This window comes from Odocoileus virginianus, chromosome 17, assembly GCF_023699985.2.
Source record: "Odocoileus virginianus isolate 20LAN1187 ecotype Illinois chromosome 17, Ovbor_1.2, whole genome shotgun sequence".
NCBI classification, from domain to species: Eukaryota; Metazoa; Chordata; class Mammalia; order Artiodactyla; family Cervidae; genus Odocoileus; species Odocoileus virginianus.
Genome location: NC_069690.1, coordinates 49,404,425 through 49,422,751, shown reverse-complemented (window position 1 = coordinate 49,422,751; position 18,327 = coordinate 49,404,425). Strand labels below are relative to the sequence as shown.

At 46.4% G+C, this 18,327-nt stretch overlaps 1 protein-coding gene across 1 annotated transcript in view; it reads right to left on the bottom strand.

The window, feature by feature from the left end:
• The window catches only part of ERN1 (endoplasmic reticulum to nucleus signaling 1), an 82,145-nt gene extending 65,430 nt beyond the window's left edge, over positions 1 to 16,715 (bottom strand). Inside the window, exon 1 of the mRNA XM_070479792.1 lies at positions 16,497 to 16,715. Coding sequence (XP_070335893.1) covers positions 16,497 to 16,550 — 54 coding nt within the window. The 5' untranslated portion in view covers positions 16,551 to 16,715. The remainder of the gene's footprint in view (positions 1 to 16,496) is intronic.
• Between the last annotated feature and the right edge of the window lie 1,612 nt (positions 16,716 to 18,327).

The window sequence follows — 18,327 nt, the reverse complement described above, 5'->3', positions numbered from 1 at the left end:
GGCTCTTCTGAGAGGCAAATATAAACATCCCAGTGCAATTCCCACACATTTGGACAGAGATAGGAAAGCGTCAGAAACTGCTAGGAAGACTGTTGGCACAACCAGACCTACGGAGTCGTGGTGTGAAAACTGCAGCCTGAGAAACTGCCGGAGATGGAAGGACTGCTGCTTCCTCCGGCGTATCAAGGGTGAGCAGGAAACCGGAGCAGGAAAGAGTTACCCCAAGAGGACATCACGACTTTGGGTTCAAGGAAGAAGCCCTTCCAGACACCAAGGAGGACTGAACTCCCTCCGGAGGAAGGAAGAACAGCCGTCCAGGGCCGGGAGGGGAGAGGGCACAGGTTTCTAATAGGACTTGCTCTGCCAACAACAGGCTCCATCCCCGTCAGGTTTCTGCTTTCTCTGGAGGTCATCCAACCTCACTGCCAACTTCTCGGGGCCAGAAGAATGGCTTCCATGGGCAAGTGACCTGTGTGGCAAGGTGGCCAAGCTTCCTACTCTGTTTTTCCTTCTGAAAACTGAGCAATAGCAGTATCCCATTGAATGCTCAGAGAGCAAAATAAATATGAAGGATGTCAAAGACGAGAGTTACGTAAATATTAGGGAAGACCATTTTAATAAAGAAAACTGGTGCTGGTCAAAGATACCAACAGAGAGTAAACAAAACTCAAAACCTGATTATCCGCTCTGTCCCAAACCTCCGGTGCTCCCCATCTTTTGCTCTTGTGGGCAGACAAGGCAACGTAAAAGCTGGTGGTGACAAGGCAGCAATAATGTAAGAGCTGGTACTGACACTCTAGAATAATCAAGAAAAGGTTAAAATGCTTGGTTTGTGGTATTTAAGAAGGAAGAATAGTATAACTGCTGAAAAGGTGTCCACCCCACAGTTCTAGGGCTGTATTTGAATTACCTGGAAACTCACTTATGCAACAGCCCTCATTTTCTGACGATGTTGAACAGTTCAACACATGTTTGCTACGTTTCATGTTTTGTGCCCGAACAGTATAACGAGTCTGCAAAAAGTGCAGTCACTGACCTCTCTGTACCTCGGTTTTCTCACCTGTAAAATGGGGGACAACAATAATACTGATTTTAAAGCATTGGTGAGTTAATATATAATGGGTTAAAATGTGTAAAACTCTTAGTGTACAGTCAGCATCACATAAGTGTCAGCTCTTATGATTAATGATTAATTAATCATTAATTCGGGCTGTGTAAGACTCTAGGAATTTTTTAAGAATTGGGAAGACAGAGGATGAGATGGCTGGATGGTATCATCGACTCAATGGACATGAGTTTGAGCACGCTCTGGGAATTGGTGATGGACAGAGAAGCCTGGCGTGCTGCAGTCCATGGGGTTGACTGAGCGACTCAACTGAACTGAAGACCCTAGGATCTAATCACAACAATGATCTGATTCCTGCCCTCGTGGAGCTTACAGTCTAATAAGGGACCACAGGAGTAAAAAACAAATATTACATAAACAGAATGGCAAATTGCAGTAAGTGCTATAAAAGGGACATCCCAGGAACCACAAGAGTGTATCAGGAGAAGCCGATCTGGTCTGGTGTTACAGGGGGCATGATCACAGTGTCAAATGTTTTTCACAAGGTGTAACAACTGAATGAAGATCTGCAGGAACTGGAAGGTGGGTGGAAAGAAAGGAAAATCTCCTGGGCAGAGGAAACAGCCTGTGCAAAGGCCTGGAGACTAAAAATAATTTGCTGGATTTGAGGACCTATCAGGCCAGTGCTGCTGGAGAGAGAAAGCAGAGGGGATACTGGGACAAGGAGGGGCTGGGGAAGCAGACAGAAGGCCACGGGTGTAGGGACTTCCCTGGCAGTCCAGTGGTTAGGACTCCAAGCCTCCACTGAAAGGGACACAGGTTTGATTCCTGGGCAGGGAAGTAAGATCCCACAGGCCTCACGATGTGGCAAAAAAAAGAAAAAAAACCAGGCTGAGTGTGTACTTGTACAGAGTGGGTCACAAAACCCACATTTTCTTTGTTTCCTGTGCAGCTCACAGAATGAGCAGGAGGGCATGCTGTTCCTACGGGTGCAAAGCAGACCTGGAGCGGGAAAACCACTCCTCCAAGGCGAAGCGTTAGATACACCAGACAGTCTGTTCACAGCCCAGGAGAGTCTTCCTGGTGCTGCCATTTAGACTCACGTCGGACTCGCGTTGCTTAGTTGGTTTACAGCTGAATAGGAGCATCACACACCGAAACTTCATGGGAGAGTTTCATAAATGAGACTGTTTTTGTGAGGCCCACAGAGCAACCTCAAGGCAAGTTCTCCTGCTTTTGAGACCCGTCATGTGGGGCACTTCTCCAGTCAGACCCCAGGCACCGGATCACAAAGCCCCCCTTGGGAGGCCAAGGAGTGACAGGCGCCCCCTCCCCCTTCTCCTCTCCAGTGGAGCGGGGGGGGGGTCCCTCTCTGCAATAACTGCAGTCACTTCCAGGGCTATTTTCTCTACAGGAGGCAGAAATCCAGGGCGGGGGTGGGGGGGGGGGGAGGTGGGGGCATTAACCTTCCAGGTCGTGGCTGAGTCCTGGATCACGGGCTCACGTTACTCAGGAGGGTTGGCAAGGCCAGGTAGTATTTATCAATCTCTTCCAGGCACTCCCTGGTTCACTCTTCTTCCTGTTGGCTGACTCCTCTATGTCCAACTTACTGGTTCGCTTATTTCAACCCCCACCCTCATATTGGACTCTTCTCTCCTACAGGCAACACGGAAAGAAGGGTCCTGTTTTCCATGAGGCGCTGGAGCCTCAGGGTCTGTAAGACTCCTGCCTTCAAGGATTTTACCATCTTGCAGAGAAACAGTGCAGTACAGGGAGAAAGACGGCAGCCTCCAAGACTGAGCCTCCGGGAAGCTGATCTGGCAGCATGCCCGGGCCCTGCCCAGGGCAGTTGCCTAAGATTCTGAGCCCACATGTCCCTGCTCAGGCCTGCTGCTCACTCTTTGGCCCATCCTGTGTTCGTGCAACTCCAAAGCCCATTCATCCTTAAAACTCCAAGTGAAGGGACTTCCCTGACAGTCTAGTGGTTAAGACTCTGCTTACACTGCAGGGGGAATGGGTTTGATCCCTGGTTAGGGAACTGAGATCCCACAAGCTGTGTGGGGCAGTGAAAAATGAAAAATACATGGAACTCTAAGTTAAAAACCCCCAAGGTGTCTCCATGAGACTGTCACAAGCTCAACAGATGTTATTTGGGTGAATGAAGCTGAGAGATGAGCTGGGGCACAGGGATATATGTCCTGGTTCGAGCTCTGAACAAATCATTCAGTTTCTCTGTGCGTCAGTTTCCGATTCTCTAAAGAAGACTGGGCTGGGCGTGCCCTTTAGCTCAGAAGTAGGACAATCCAGGGTTTAGCAGGCCCTCATCTCTCCTCATGGTTTACTGTGGATCCTTTTGGTCCTCAGTCAATCAAAACATGACCCAAACCCAAGTAAAAATGAGAGTGTTTAGAAGTCCTGATGACTTTGAACACAGTCATGAAAGTCCTGGTCTTTCAACACCCCAATCTCTCCGCTTATCTTGAACTATTGCTACATTGAAAATTATAATAGTAATAATCTGATTCACTTTAAGGTTCAGGGTGGGGAAAAGAAACACCACAGAAATGGACTCATATTATGTGGGAGGAGGTAGGTGACTCTCAAGTACACGTCCTTGCCATAGACTCTTGAACCAACCATCTCCTAATCTGAAAGGGAGATCTCTATTCTTCTGCAAACCACAAATCCGATAAGTGATTGAACTTCACCCCAGTACCGAAAGCCCCAGAGACTTCCAAGTACTGAACCGTCAGATAAAAATGATACAGGATTGGTGTCAGAAGCAACTGTGGTTTGGTTTCCCAGTTCCAGTACCCAAACTACAGATAAACATGTTCTTAATCTCTCTGTGTAAAGAAAACCATTTTCTTCTTTGCAAAACCAGACCCTGGCAAGTGGAAAATGAACCCTAATGGAAGGATTGGGTGAGGTCACTGGATTGTTTAGAGGAGGTGGTGACTTCGACGTCAGATTCCCTAAACTTGGCCTTATACTGTTCTTGTGGTATTTGAATTTATCTGGAGATTTTATAAATACATCCACAATAGGTAAAAACTATTTAGTTCTGTTTGTAAATATACATACACACACTCACACGTATATATACACACCACCTGTGTATTTGAGAACAGAAACATCACAAAAATCAAAGAACTGCTGCCTCTGTCCCCTGAGTCACAGGGGCTTCTGAGGTCCCTTGACAGACTTTTAAATGTTCTCTTCTTATGTTACTGTTAAAAATTGACAACAGTTATACTCAATACCTCATTTTTTCTCGGGATTTGCAAACATACATGAGCAGTCAATACCAGTCCTCCTGGGGACTTCCCTGGTGGTCCAGTGGTTAAGAATCCGTGCTGCCAAGGGAGGAATTCGAACCCTGGTCAGAGAACTAAGAGGCCATGTACCATGCGGCATGGCCAAAAGCTCAACAAAACAAAACAAAAAAGTGGAAAAAACGCCAGTCCTCCTGAAGATCAGATGAGAAATAAACTGGAAGATGAACTGGTATAGGGACCCCACCCCTAAGTGACGTGATGCTACTTAAGGGTATGGGGAGGGTACAGTGGTCAGGGATGCCCCAGGCTTCTGCTGGACCCTACAGGACCACCAAGCCCTGGCTGGTGAAACCACAGCCCTGTGGCAACTTCCAGGCCCCCTCTCCGTTGCTCTGCTCTTTCTTTTCTTTCTTTCCACAGGATTTTATCACCTTCGCACAGTCTATGTATTTTGTATCGATCATGCTGCTGTTTCTTGTCTGTCTTCGCCAAGTAGATGGAAGTTTCACAAGGGCAGGAGCCTTTGTGTTGTTCATTAGCGTGTCCTAAGCCCCTCAGACAGTGTTGGCATATACAGCAAAGCTGGTGGATGAACTGGTGGGATCCACTACGTTCGGGAGCTGGGGGGCTTGGAGGCTCAAGGCGGAGGAGCCCTCACCTTCCCCCACCCAGCTAAGAGGGAAGGTGGAACAGTAGAGCTGGGGCACTCGTCCCTTTACCCTAAATGGTGCCTAATCGGAAGACATTTAAAAAGAGGCCCACGAAGAGGTTTTCTAGTTCCATGGCCCTGTTTTACAGATGAGGAAACACAAGGGAAATGACTCACTTGCCGAAATCTCCCAACACCCAGCCCCTCATCTCCCAAGTCCCACTCACAGAAAAAAAGGCCATTTTTACATACCATGTAGGTCAAAGGTGTGTATGAAGGGATTTCCCTGGCGGCTCCAGTTGGGTTAGGACTCTGCACTCCCACTACAGGGGGCACAGGTTCAGTCCCTAGTTGAGGAACTAGGATCCCACAGCCAAAAACAAACAAAAAAAACACCCATGCGTGAAAACAGAAGACTATGCCTATAAACGACATTTCGAAAGAGCTAAAATGACCAACTACACTAGTCTACCTGCTTAGTGAGCACACACCCAATCGGGACTTCCCTAGGATTAAGTTCGGTCGGGAAACCCAGCTCGCAGCCCGGAGCTCACCCAAGAGTTAGGTTAGATGCCGAGCCCCGTTCAGAGGCTGTCTTCAGGGACTTCCGTGGTGGGCCAGTGGTTAGGACTCTGTGCTTCCACTGAAGGGGACCCAGGTTCAAACCCTGGTCAGGGAACTAAGGTCTGTCAAGTCACACAGGGCAGCCAAAAAAAAAAAAAGAGGCCGACTTTACAGAGTGACCTCCCACTTCTACTGACTTTTGTCAACATGATTCCAGCAGAGTTTAGATTTGGTCTGGCCCAGTCCATGTGAGTCTCAGAAGTGAGTTTCCTCTTGTTCCTATATCAGCTCTTAGGATTCTCTGGGTAACAACTGAGGGGCAGTGGCTAAGACAGGGACTGGCCATCTCCTGTGGGGCCTTCTGCAGTGCGGCCTTTCAAAGGTGCACCTGCTGCAAAAAAACTTTCAGGCTATGGCAATCACCCAGATGCCCAGAATACTCCAGATACACAGAAAGGCGGAGAAGAACATCCCACACTGGGCCTTCTGGCAACTCGTTTCCAATGTACACATTCTCACCCTGCTAAGAAAGTCCCTTTTGGCTTTGTATGCTTCATTCTTGTACTTTAACAGTTCAACTCACTCCTTCCACAGATTTCTCCCATACCCATTTGCCTTGGCTACTTCACTCTGGCTACAAACTTGAAGAAGGATTTTATTACCCATGAGGGGATGTGAAGGAACCTGGAAAACGGTATTGTTTGGATTCCTTCAGGCCTCTTAATGTATGAAGAAGGCAAAAATAATACATCAGCTTCAGTGGAACTGCAATTCTAAACATCTTATAATTCAATAGTGAGGTGTATTTGAATAGAAGGCCAGTTATCGGTTAAAGCTGATTTTTTAAAAAGCAAATTCAGTAGATAGTACTCCAACAACAACAACAACAAAAAATATCCGTCTGTCTGGAATTACTTGCGCTTTAAAAGGTGGATATCGTGTAGTAGAAAACACATAATACAGGTTTCCCAGGTGGCTTAGTGGTAAAGAATTCGCCTGCCAGTGCAGGAGACAAGGGTTCGATCCCTGGTTCAGGAAGATGCCACATGCCAAGGAGCAACTAAACCTATTGAGCCTGTGCTCTAGAGCCTGCCCTCTGCAACAAGAGAAAACCATCACAATGAAAAGCCCACACACTGCAACTAGAGAGTAGCTCCACTAGCCACAAGTAGAGAAAAGCCCGAACAGCAACAAGACCCAGCACAGCCCCAAATAAATAAATACGTAAATTAGATATATATATACACACATATATATACATATATAAAGAAAACATATGATGCTAGGTTCTCTATTTCTACCTTTTTTTTTTTTTTTTTTTGGCTGCACTACATGTGGGATCTTAAGTCACGAAACCAGGGATCGAACCTGCATTCCCTGAATTGGAAGTGCAGAGTCTTAACTGGATGACCAGGTAAGTCCATCTATTTCTAGTTCTGCCACTAACTAGCAGGATGTATCAGTCCTAACTTCCATATAACACGCTGAAAGCTGGCAGCTCTGGCCTGGTCCGGGGCTCTGTGACATCACAGGGCACAGGTAGACATGCTGGCTGAGTCCAGAATTAAGGAGCAGGGCTTCCCTGAGGGCCTCAACCTGGCTGCACATTAGAGTCACCTGGAGTTTGTTTAAAAAAAATTTTTTTTTAAAGAGAGCATGACAACTTCCTCTCCTAGAAATTCTGATTTCATTCATCTGAAGTAGGGCCTTGACATAAGGTTATTTTAAAAGGTCCCCGATGACAGTCAGCTGGGGTGGGGAAGCACTGACTCAAGTTAACACATTCCCACTGCAGCTGAAACAGGTGTTTCTCTCACTCCTAGAGGCTCCTCAGGAATCACGGGTCATTTGCTTTAAGAGGAAGGAGATCCGAGTTAGTTTTGGTCAACAAACTCCCCTGACCCAACTGGAGATCAACGACAACATCAGGTTCAAGGCTTCTGACGGCACTGTTTGTTCAGAAAATGTATGAAAGGAGAAAAAAAAATCCGGTTTCCATGACAAACTCTCCTGTAGCCAGGACAATGATTCCCCCCACTCTGAAATACAGAGGGGAAGACAATCTCTTCAAGTAAGGGGTGGTTTTGAATTATAATTATAAATTAGTCTACTAACTAGGGAAATCATGTTTCATACATAAGAGGACTACCCTGGATCAAGGTTCATTTTTTTAATAGTGAAACATCATGCTGAGTGAAAAATGAAACTGACTTGGAATAATCACAGGCCATTTATCTCCTGGGGTTTGGCAGTGGGAAAATTAATCTCATGACTGATATGAGGGGCCGATCAAGAGAGCACCACACACTGGCGGTCATGTCCACCCAAGCAAGTATCTTGGAACCCCTCTCATTGTGTGGAAAGAAATCCTGTTGATAACATCTCATTAAAGAATGGAAATTACATCTAAAGCAACATTTTCCTTATTCCCTGCCCCAAATCCACAGCCCATTCACCAGATGATAAAAAAGCTCCTTGTCTCATTGGTCTTCAAGAGCCTCCAAGAGAAATCTCATCAATATTCGCTGAGTGCCTGCTACAGAGGGTATGGCCGACTCACCGTGCTAAATGCCACAGAGGATGCAATGATGAGCAAGACTCGGTTCCCGCCCTCAAGGACAAACCAGCAGGAGAAGTATGCCACCCCCACGCAGGGGACCTTCCCGCCCCCTCCTCTCTCCATCACCACCCTCTCCTGAGACCCACCCGAGCTACTCAAGCTCCCTCCGCAGCGGCCCAAGGGCCAAGACTACTCCCTCTCATGTCATCACACACCCACTTCCTGGTGCCAGAACCTGGTGGGAAGTGGGGCCCTCTGCAAATACAAACCCCACCCCAGACCCAGCCTGACCATTAGAGAGTTCTGTCTTTTCAGGACACCTTGCCCAAAGCTCTGACTGCAGGAGGGAGGAGCAACTCTGCTTAAAGGCTTCTAAGATGTGAACTTTCGGTTTTGCTATTTCAGAAACATTTTGGGGCAAGACCTTACAGAAAAAACATGCACCTGCTTGGATATTATTAGACCTCAAGCAAAGAATTGAGCTTAAATGGCAGATTTGGTGTAAGAGCCTCTTCACCTGCACTGTCCCCATGATCGATGGATGCAGTCAATGTTCCTGATGGAGATGCTCAGAAGGCAGCACTCCCACCCAAAAGCTGCATCTTTCTCAGGTTGAAATGAAAGGTAAGAGACTGCGACTCTCCCGGGAGGATGGAGACCACTGGAGCATCTCCCCAAGCCTACTGCAAAGCCTCTTTCCACTCCTTCTCTGGATCCCATTTCTCACTGCGACATGGCTCGGTCAGTCCTCAGGTTTCTTCTAACAAATGTATCAGGACGTAAGCACTGCAGGGGCTGCTCTTTTAAGGGAAGCAGGAGGATCAGATTCTAGGTTCGGTTCCCTCACTGGCCCATAACCATGGACAGGTCACCGGCTCTGTCTGGCCTCAGCTTCCTTGTCTATCTGCCATGGGAACACAGCAAAGCAGTGACTGTTCACCTTGGGAGGGCAGTGGTGATGCCTGGGTGAGGGTAGTACCTGCCCCAAAATACCACCCTCGAAGGTTCTAACCTGCTCCCACCACTGTCACTGATGGTCATGCATCCCATTCCTTAGGTGGGGGCAGGATGGGGAAAATATTAAGACTTAGTGGGACGTCCCTGGTGGTCCAGTGGCTAAGGGTCCACGCTCCCAATGTAGGGAGCCCAGGTTCAATCCCTGGTCAGGGAACTCGATCCCACATGCTGCAACTATGACATGGCATAGCCAAATAACTAAGTAACTAAATAAGTACTTTTTAAAAAGATTTATTGGCCTAAACCAGCATGATCTTTCCTAGGAGCCTAACATACTCTTTTTGTTGTTGCTATTTAGTCACTAAGTGGTGTCTAAGTGGGGTTTTTGGGACCCCATGGACTGTAGCCCACCAGGTTCCTCTGTCCATGGGATTCTCCAGGCAAGAATACTGGAGTGGCTTGCCATTTCCTTCTCCAGGAATCTTCCCAACCCAGGGATCAAGCCCATGTCTTCTGCATTGCAGCTGGATTCTTTTACCACTGAGCCCCCTGGGAAGCCCAACATACTCTGATGGGAAGCTATGCATTTATCCACACACGCTCCCACTGCTCACAATACATCTGGAACTTTTCGGAAATTTTCTTCAAAGAATACACTTTTGAATCCTCTAAGAGGTAGAAAGTCTCTCATTAGTTTTTAGAAACAACCCAAAATCCAAGTGCCCTTTATAAATCATGCAATCAAGCTAAGTAATAACAGTTTTGATCAAAACTTTGGTGTGGGCCATGTCAAAGCTATATTCAAGCAGAGACTGGAAAAAAATGGGAAATGTTTTAAGCTGTGTAAGGATAAACAGCTTAAGAATTAATAAAATAAATACTTGCTTTTTCAGGGCAAGTATTTTTCATTTTAAAGTTGAATTATTAAATGACATTTTTTTAAAAAGTTGAAAAAAAGACTGATTTGTTTGACATGAACATTGACCCTGAAGGGGTGATAATTTTGAAAGACACAACATTCTCTTGGATGAAAAAGTTCAGGTACTTTTGTGGAAAAAAGCAAAACAAATATTTCCCTCTATTGTCAAGTGGTACATTAATTTTCCTAGAAAAAACAGCTGTATGGACAAGTTAACGTTTTAAGAACTGTAACCTCCAAAAGAGACAAACAATGCATCAATTTTTGGTTTATAAACAGTTTTGAGTCAAAATTTTAAATGGCCTCATAATCAGGTATCAAAAGAATCGTGGGAATTCCCTGGCAGTCCAGTGAAGGACTCGGTGCCTCCACTGCCGCGGCCAGGGTTCAGTCCCTGGTCAGGGAACTAAGATCCTGCAAGCCTTACGGCACAGTCAAGGGGGAAAAAAAAAAAATCTTTTCTGTAGAGGATGGGTTACCCATAAAATCAAACTCAAAGAATAATGCCGAGGTATTTCTGAAGCCACATCTGCTAGAAAGCTGATCTGAAACCACTGCAGACCAAAGGACCTATATTAATTAACATTTCTCGATAGGTTTGTAGGTACACAGGGCATCATGAAGGAACTGCTGTGGTTATCCAGGTCTTTGAAATATAAGCAAAATAAAACCCACACATTCCATTTTCAGACTTTAAATCCACCCTGCTAAAAGAAAACACTGTAAAGCTTACTTTAAAATGACTATCGTGAAGAAGGTTGGTTTGTGCTTTTTAAAACATCTACTATTGCCTGGGGGCTGGAGGAGGGAGCTCTTAAAGAATACATATGACCAGCAAATTCCAGTCCTAGGAATTTATCCCAAGGTAGTAATTAACCAGTTAAGATGGGCCTTGGAGTTTAGCAATAAGGATTATCACAACTGTTCATAGTAATGGAAATTAAAAGCAGCCTGAATATCTAAATGGTTGAGTGGTCAAATTACGGTATACCCATTCAGAGAAGTATTACAGTGAGCTGCATACAGGGAAGCAGCCAGTGAGAATAATGTTGCAGAATTAAATTTACTGACCCAGTAAGATCTACGGTATATTCCAGTTTGGGGAAGAAAAGCATAATTTATGCAAAGTGAGCACATAAAAATGTCCAAAAGGACATATATCAAGATATTAATAGACTAGTCATCAGAGAAATGCAAACCAAAACCATAAGGAGTTATGACTTCACACCCACTAGAACAACTGTAATTTAAAAAAAAAAAAAGGCAGATATTAAGCGTTGGTGAGAAAGCCCTCCTAAACTGCAGGTGGGAATGTAAAACAGTGCAGTTGCTTTGGCGAATGGTTTGCCAGTTCCTCAAAAGGTTAGACAGAAAGTTACAACGTGACCTAGAAATCCCACTCTCCAGTATATACCCAAGAAAAATAAAAAATACACGGCCATTCAAAAATTTATACCTAAACATTCACAGCAGCATTATTCATAATAGCCAAAAAGGGGAAACAACCCAAGTGTCCATCAAATGAAGAACGGATGTACAAAATGGGGTCTATCCACATAGTGAAATATTGTTGTTTAATCACCAAGTCCGGCCTGACTCTTTTCTACCCCATGGACTGTGGCCCGGCTGCAGTGAGTTGCCGTTTCCTTCTCCAGGGGCTCTTCCCCACCAAGGGATCAAACACATCTGCTGCACTGCAGGTGGATTCCTTACCACTGAGCCACTAGGGAAGCCCTAACAGAATATCATTCATCAATAAAGAGGAAAAAAGCAAAAAAAGCACTGATACAGGCCATAAGATGGATGAACCCTGAAAATGTTACGCTAAGTGAAAGAAGCCAGACGTGAAAGACCATATGTACTATGATTCTATTCATATGAAATGTCCAGAATAGGCAAATCTATAGAGACAAATGGAGATCAGTGGTTACTGGGGGCTGGGAGGTTTGGGGGATGTGGGGAGTGACAGTTAACAGGTATGGAGTTTCTTTTGAGAATGATGAAAATAACATAAAACTGACTGTGGTGATGGATGCACAATTCTGTGAATACACTAAAAATCTGAATTGTATAGTTTAAACGAGTGAATTTTATGACATGTGAATTACAGCTCAAAGGGACGACAGAGATGGTTGGATGGCATCACTGACTCGATGGACCAGAGTCTGAGCAAGCTCCAGGAGTTGGTGATGGACAGGGAAGCCTGGCGTGCTGTGGTCCATGGGGTCGCAAAGAGTCAGACACTACTGAGCTGAACTGAAAGCTGTTAAAATGTTAACAGAAGTAATGTTTGGGTAATAGAATTATAGGTTTATTGTGTTTATTTTTTAAATTTAGACTATATTTTCTGACTCTTCTTTTTACCATAAATATGATTATTTGGGAGGTTTTCTCAAATCTTCCCATGTTATTATACAGAAAGCACCAAACACAAAAGATTTGAAGAAAAGGAACTCTACCTTTCTTACAAGAGTGGAACAACTGGAAACAACCCGTGTGACCCCAGTAGGGTGATCACGAGGCAAAGTATGGCTTGTTACCACATTAACCCTGGTCAGTTTTGACCCCAGTCCCCTATCCTGAGGCTGACACAGAAGACTCAAATGCTTTTTGCGTAGATGATGGTTTACTAAGGTGCTACTGAAAGTGACAGACGCAGTGTGGACTCAGAATATTACCTAACAGGTCACAAAAGACGTTTTGTGGGAAAAAAAAAAACTGAACGAAAGTACAGAACACACATTTATACTGTCTGACTTGCTGGGTATCTGTACGTGAGCAAAGATCTTAAGATAATCAGAAGTGAGGCAGAGCCTGTGTAAAAGTGAAAAATTTTAAAAGTCATGTATGCAAGGACCTTGGGACTTTGTTTTTGTTTGGTGTTTGGGGGGAGGGTGGGTCTCAAGTTCTAATTTTCCCAGTCCACATGTGTTCTGGTGCACTCACTCATTTAAACACCCCTAAGCACTTGTTGCTCAGAGGCAGCAAACCCTGAAACCAAACATGGAATATAGGTAAAGATAAAATAACGGGGGGAAAAAACAGTCCCCAGCCCCTGAGAAATACAGCCAACCAGCATGTTTATTATTCACAGACTATGATTCACTGTCCCTGTTTTTTAAGCCAGCATCACGCTCTAATCATATTGCTAGGTTACAGGCCCCGAGTTACGCGTGCATAATAAAAACGGAATCCATCAAAATGATACATTAGGCTTTTCTCCCCTATATCATCTCTTTAGGGAAAACATTTGATCGTGATAAAACACACACAGTATTAAACCTAAATATTACTGTGGATTCCCCAAACCAAAGAGGTTTCCAATGAAAATGAAATAGTTATCCTATGAGTATTCAACCTGGAAAACAGAGGTGCCATCAAAGGCAGGCAAAAAACTACATCCCCAAGGCCCACGCAGGTGCTGCTATTCGGCTCAGACACGAGGAAACCTTTTTGCGGCTCACTGACTTTTATATTCAGGAACATGGTTTACCATCAAACTTTCTCAAGAATCACTCTCATGCACATTTTCTCTCATGATTTTAGAAGTTGTATCACTGTGGAGAGCCACGTGGGCATGCAAGTTAAAGAAACACAACAGACAAATGCGCACTACAGTCTAATTTCACGATCAGCAGTCTTGAACATGAGCTTCAGCAAACACTCTCCTCCATAGCAGAAATACTTGAGACCTCCTATGAGGATAATTCACGCAGGTAATAAGTATCAGAATAAATGAGAAGCAAGGCCATTTCTAGATAAGACTTAACGTCTCAGTGTGTTTTGTGGACACTTCTCCGGGACCTTGTTTAGTCCCTTCTAAAACCAAAACATCAGCTGAATAAAAGATATCGCATATTCTAAAGTGCCCTGCCTCGCATTTCACAGATCTCTTTGGCACTTGAGAGGAGTGACACCCAAACATGGCACAATGAGGACCAGAGGACAGCAAAGACGTGACAGCAATGATGCAACACAAACCAACATCAGGCACAAGATCAGGTCCAGGAAGGAGGAGGAAACTCACCGACTGAATAGAGCACCTTCTGGATTAACAAGACAGGCTTGGGTGCTTAGAAACACGGAGGTAACTGCATTTTAGGTCCGGTAGCCTAGAGTCTCGGCTTGTGGATGTCTGGCTAAGACACACACTGGAGGAGAATCACAACAGCCTCCACTGCACTAGTTAGTTCATCAATCAAAGAGAAACAGCATCAGAAAAAGATCCCCTGCCCAGGCATTGTATAACATTTAAAAATGATGACTTAAGAGTAAAAAACACCTTCTGGGAGACGGGATGGCAAGGAGAATTTACATTATTATCTAATATGATGTGCCAGGTCTCTCCACACGTGTGACTGTGTCAGCTGTCCCCATTTCACAGATCAGGAAACAGAGTCTCGAAGACTCTGCAGACACAGCTACCAAGGGACCAGAAAGCACTTAGGCTTGTCTGATTTTACAGCCACTGCATTCTGCATGCAACATCACTGCAGCCTAGTTTAACTGCAAACTCTGCATTTAGAACTTCAAAATAATAATTCCCAGGTTCTCTGCTGGTGCAGTGGATAAGAGTCTACCTGCCAATGCAGGAAACACGGGTTGGATCCTGGTCTGGGGAGATCCCACGTGCCACGGAGCAACGAAGCCCGTGTGCCGCAACTATTGAGCCAGTGCTCCGCAATAAGAGAAGCCACTGCAATGAGAAGCTCAAGCACAGCAACAAGACCCAGCACAGTCAAAAGTTAACTAAAAGAAAAAAAGATTTTAAAAAATAACAATTCCACTATGTTTGGGAATCGAAATTTTTACTGGTAGGCAATTCTGGGAGTGAAATTCTGACCTTTTCCCTAAAGAGCTGTTACAACTCAAATATAACCTTTTGATAAGGGTTTGAACTCTTTTACCAACTCTGGGAATTTTGGATTCTAAATACAACTTGGAAATATTTACATGAACTGAAACTATAGTCCCAGTTAAAGGCTACAGTTATTTTTGGTTCTTTAGCCAAAGTTATTCAATAACTAAAACACTAGAATCCAGTGACAGAACAGTAAACGAAAAGAGGTGGCAAAGAAACCCACATACACAATGATGATATGAAATCATTGGTCTCCGTGTCATTCATTTTGGTCATTCTCTTTATACTCTTTTTTTTGTGAATGTATGCCAGGCACCAGTTAACCAATCCAAGATGAAATGTTCAAGTTCAAAACCTGACTCCTGTTGAGAAAGTGGATTTTTTTTCCCCTCAACTGGAAGGAAAACTTAACTTACATTACTTTCGTGGTGTGTGTACAAGTTTTCCTTTAAAAAAAAAAAAAGAACTTGAATTTGAAAAAAAGTGGCCTCCTACTTCTTCAGTTATTTCCAAATTCTTGTTACCCCAAGAGCACAGACTAGTATTTACCTAAAATGCATAACCTCCGAAGAGTTCACGCTGGGGCACTCAGGGACACACATGTCCATTCTTCACCTGAACACCTAGTACCTGATACACCATATTAAAGAATACACGGTGGAGGTCATTAAATACAACCTGCTCCAATGTGCCATGCCCACATCCTGAACAATACATCAAAAAAAAAAAAAAACACCTAAATTAGGTTCTTCCAACCAGAAGGGGAAAAAAAAAAAGCCGAGTCTGTCCACAAAATGTCCTCCCAGCCAAGGTGTCCGAGTCCACAGCCTGAGAGAAGGCCTGAAATCGTTAAATAAATGTAAACCAGGCTCTTCTCTACAGAGAATTTAAAAGAAAAGATGAAAAGACGTTTCGGACAGCCCTGTGGTGTTCTCCCACGAGGAGACAGTCTTTCGTTTAAAGTTTAGGAGCGGCTTCGCCGCTGTCCCATATGGGGTCTTGAAAAACGAGTCCCATTCCCACCGCTTAAACTGCTTAAGGAAGTCTTGCTGCCCCCAAAGGAAGCCCGCCGCCTCCAATACCAAGAAACCTGCAAGGCAGGTAAGCAGAATCGAACTCTTGGGGAAAGAATGCTTAGCCACTTTCAGTGGCATTTGTTTTCCAAAGTTTTCGCATTTTGGAAAGTTCAAGCGAGGATTATAAACGCAAGATATTCCCTTCCCCTTGGTCACAGGGCCCTTCTTGCCCTCTCTCCGCGGCCACCGCCAGGCCAAGCCGGCTCCCACCTGTGGGAAGGGTCCGACAGGTGGGACGGCCTCCCAAGGGCCCGGAGCCTTCTGCACACCCTGAGGTGCCGCCAGGGCGACACAAAGTTGCGTCGGAGAGCACGCGGCCCGGGAGACGCTGCTCGTGACAGCCGCGCCGGCCAGCGAGGCCCCTGGGCGGCGGACGCCTCGGCGGGGCCGGCCGCGGCCGCCACTCCGGCCGGTCAGGAGGCCGCCACTCCCCGCCCAGCGTCGCCTCCGCCCCGGCGGGCGCACGGAGCCTGGGGCCGCCGCCGCCGCCGCAAGCCGCCGCGTTCCCGGCTCGGACCCTAGCCCGTCCCGCGTTGTCTCCCACCCCAAGCTTCCCGGTCACTCACCCCGGGGCCGGGCAGCAGCAATGCCAACAGCAGCAGCAGCAATCGGACAAGCATGGCGAAGACTCGGCCTGGCTCCTGGCCGGCCGGCCGGCTCCAGGGGGGCGGTGCGGGCAGGCGGGCAGAGGACGGGGCGGGGGCGCCGCGACTACAGAGCGGCGGCAGCCGGGATCAGGGGACGCAGCGCTGACTAGGCGGTGGCGGCACCCCCATTCCCGGCCCTATAAGTGCCGGGCGCCGGCGCTTCTTCCGGTCGGGGCAGGGCCGGAGGCGGGGCCGACCTAGAGGCGGGTCTGGGATTGGGCGGAGCCCTGGCTCGGGGCGGGGATTGGGCTGGTCTGGGCGGGGTTGTCGCGGGAGGGGCGGGGTTATAGGCGGTGCCAAAGGCCTCTCCCTGGCCTTGGGTCCCTTGGCCGCGGCCGCGGGAGAAGAGGACCAGGCCTCTGCGTCGGGCATCTAGGGGCGCTGAGTGATCGAGGCAAAGAACTTGTCTGAGGCAAGTGGAGGCCGGTAACCCGGTCACGTGGGCGCATTCCCTGCCCCAGGCGGTCCCACTGACCCCCGCCTAGGGATCCTCTGTGTCAGGCTGGATAAGGAAAGGCCAGGAGACAGGCGGTGCCTTGAGTCCAGAGCCCCGCCGTGGTGGGATCGTCGGTGACCTCCTGAGCGAAGGCAGGCAGCTGGCAGGGGATTCCTGCAAACCCGGCGTTTCTATTCTGCGGGTGGCTATCGCTGAGTTCGCATCCCTGGTGTCCTCCAACTGCGCCTCAGTTAACCCAAAGGTCCCTTTCTTCCCTTTCTTTGCCCACAGAATTCCCCCTCAAATCATATCCAACAGCCACCAATTCCCTTTGGTATAACCATGGCCAAGTCATTGGCCAAACATTACAAACAAGGAAACCATTTTTGGCTGCTGATGTCATGTGTGTTTATGTGGCATTTGTAGATGTGACCTTGTGAGTCTTGACGTGTGTCAAGCTTGGAGAGAGTGGGTTTGTTGAGGACTCATACAAGGTCCATTTGAAGGCTGTGGGCTATTAACCTCATTTAAAGAGCCTGGAAGCTGTTTGGTCACTGGGTCCCATGCTGCTCTCCACTTACATAGGTGAAAACTGGGAGAGAGGACATTGTAACAAGAGAGAGGTTGGAAGCACAATATTTCTATATTCTAGGAGAAGAAGAAAACAAGGATAGCAACTTCTCTAATTTTTCTTGACTTGTTCATACAACAGTCCAAGATTTTTCAGGGTTATGGGGAAACAAGTAAGCAATGCTAGGGAAAACAAAGAAGTAGTCGGGACTGCGTTCAATATCTTGTAATAACCTATAAGGGAAAAGAATCTGAAGTGCACACACACACACACACACACACACACACATGAATCACCTTGCTGTACACCTGAAACTAACACAACACTGTAAATCAACTGTACTTCGATTGTTGTTGTTCAGTCACCCAGTTATGTCCAACTCTTTGTGACCCATGGACTGCAGCATGCCAGGCTTCCCTGTCCTTCACTATCTCCCGGAGTTTACTTCAATTAAAAAAACAAAGAAGTAGTGGAGGACTGGCCAGATGTCTGGTCTGGATATATGTGAGCCAATCTTATCTCACTATAGCAGACAGAAATGCTCACAGTGGGACTTCCCTGGTGGTCCAGGGGCTAAGACTCCATGCTCCCGATGCAGGGGGCTTGGGTTCAATCCCTGGTCAGGGGACCAGATCCCACGTTCTGCAACTAAGCATTTGCATGTAGCAACTAAAGATCCCACATGCTACAACAAAGATCGAAGATCAAAGATCTGCAACCAAGACCTGGCACAGCCAAATAAA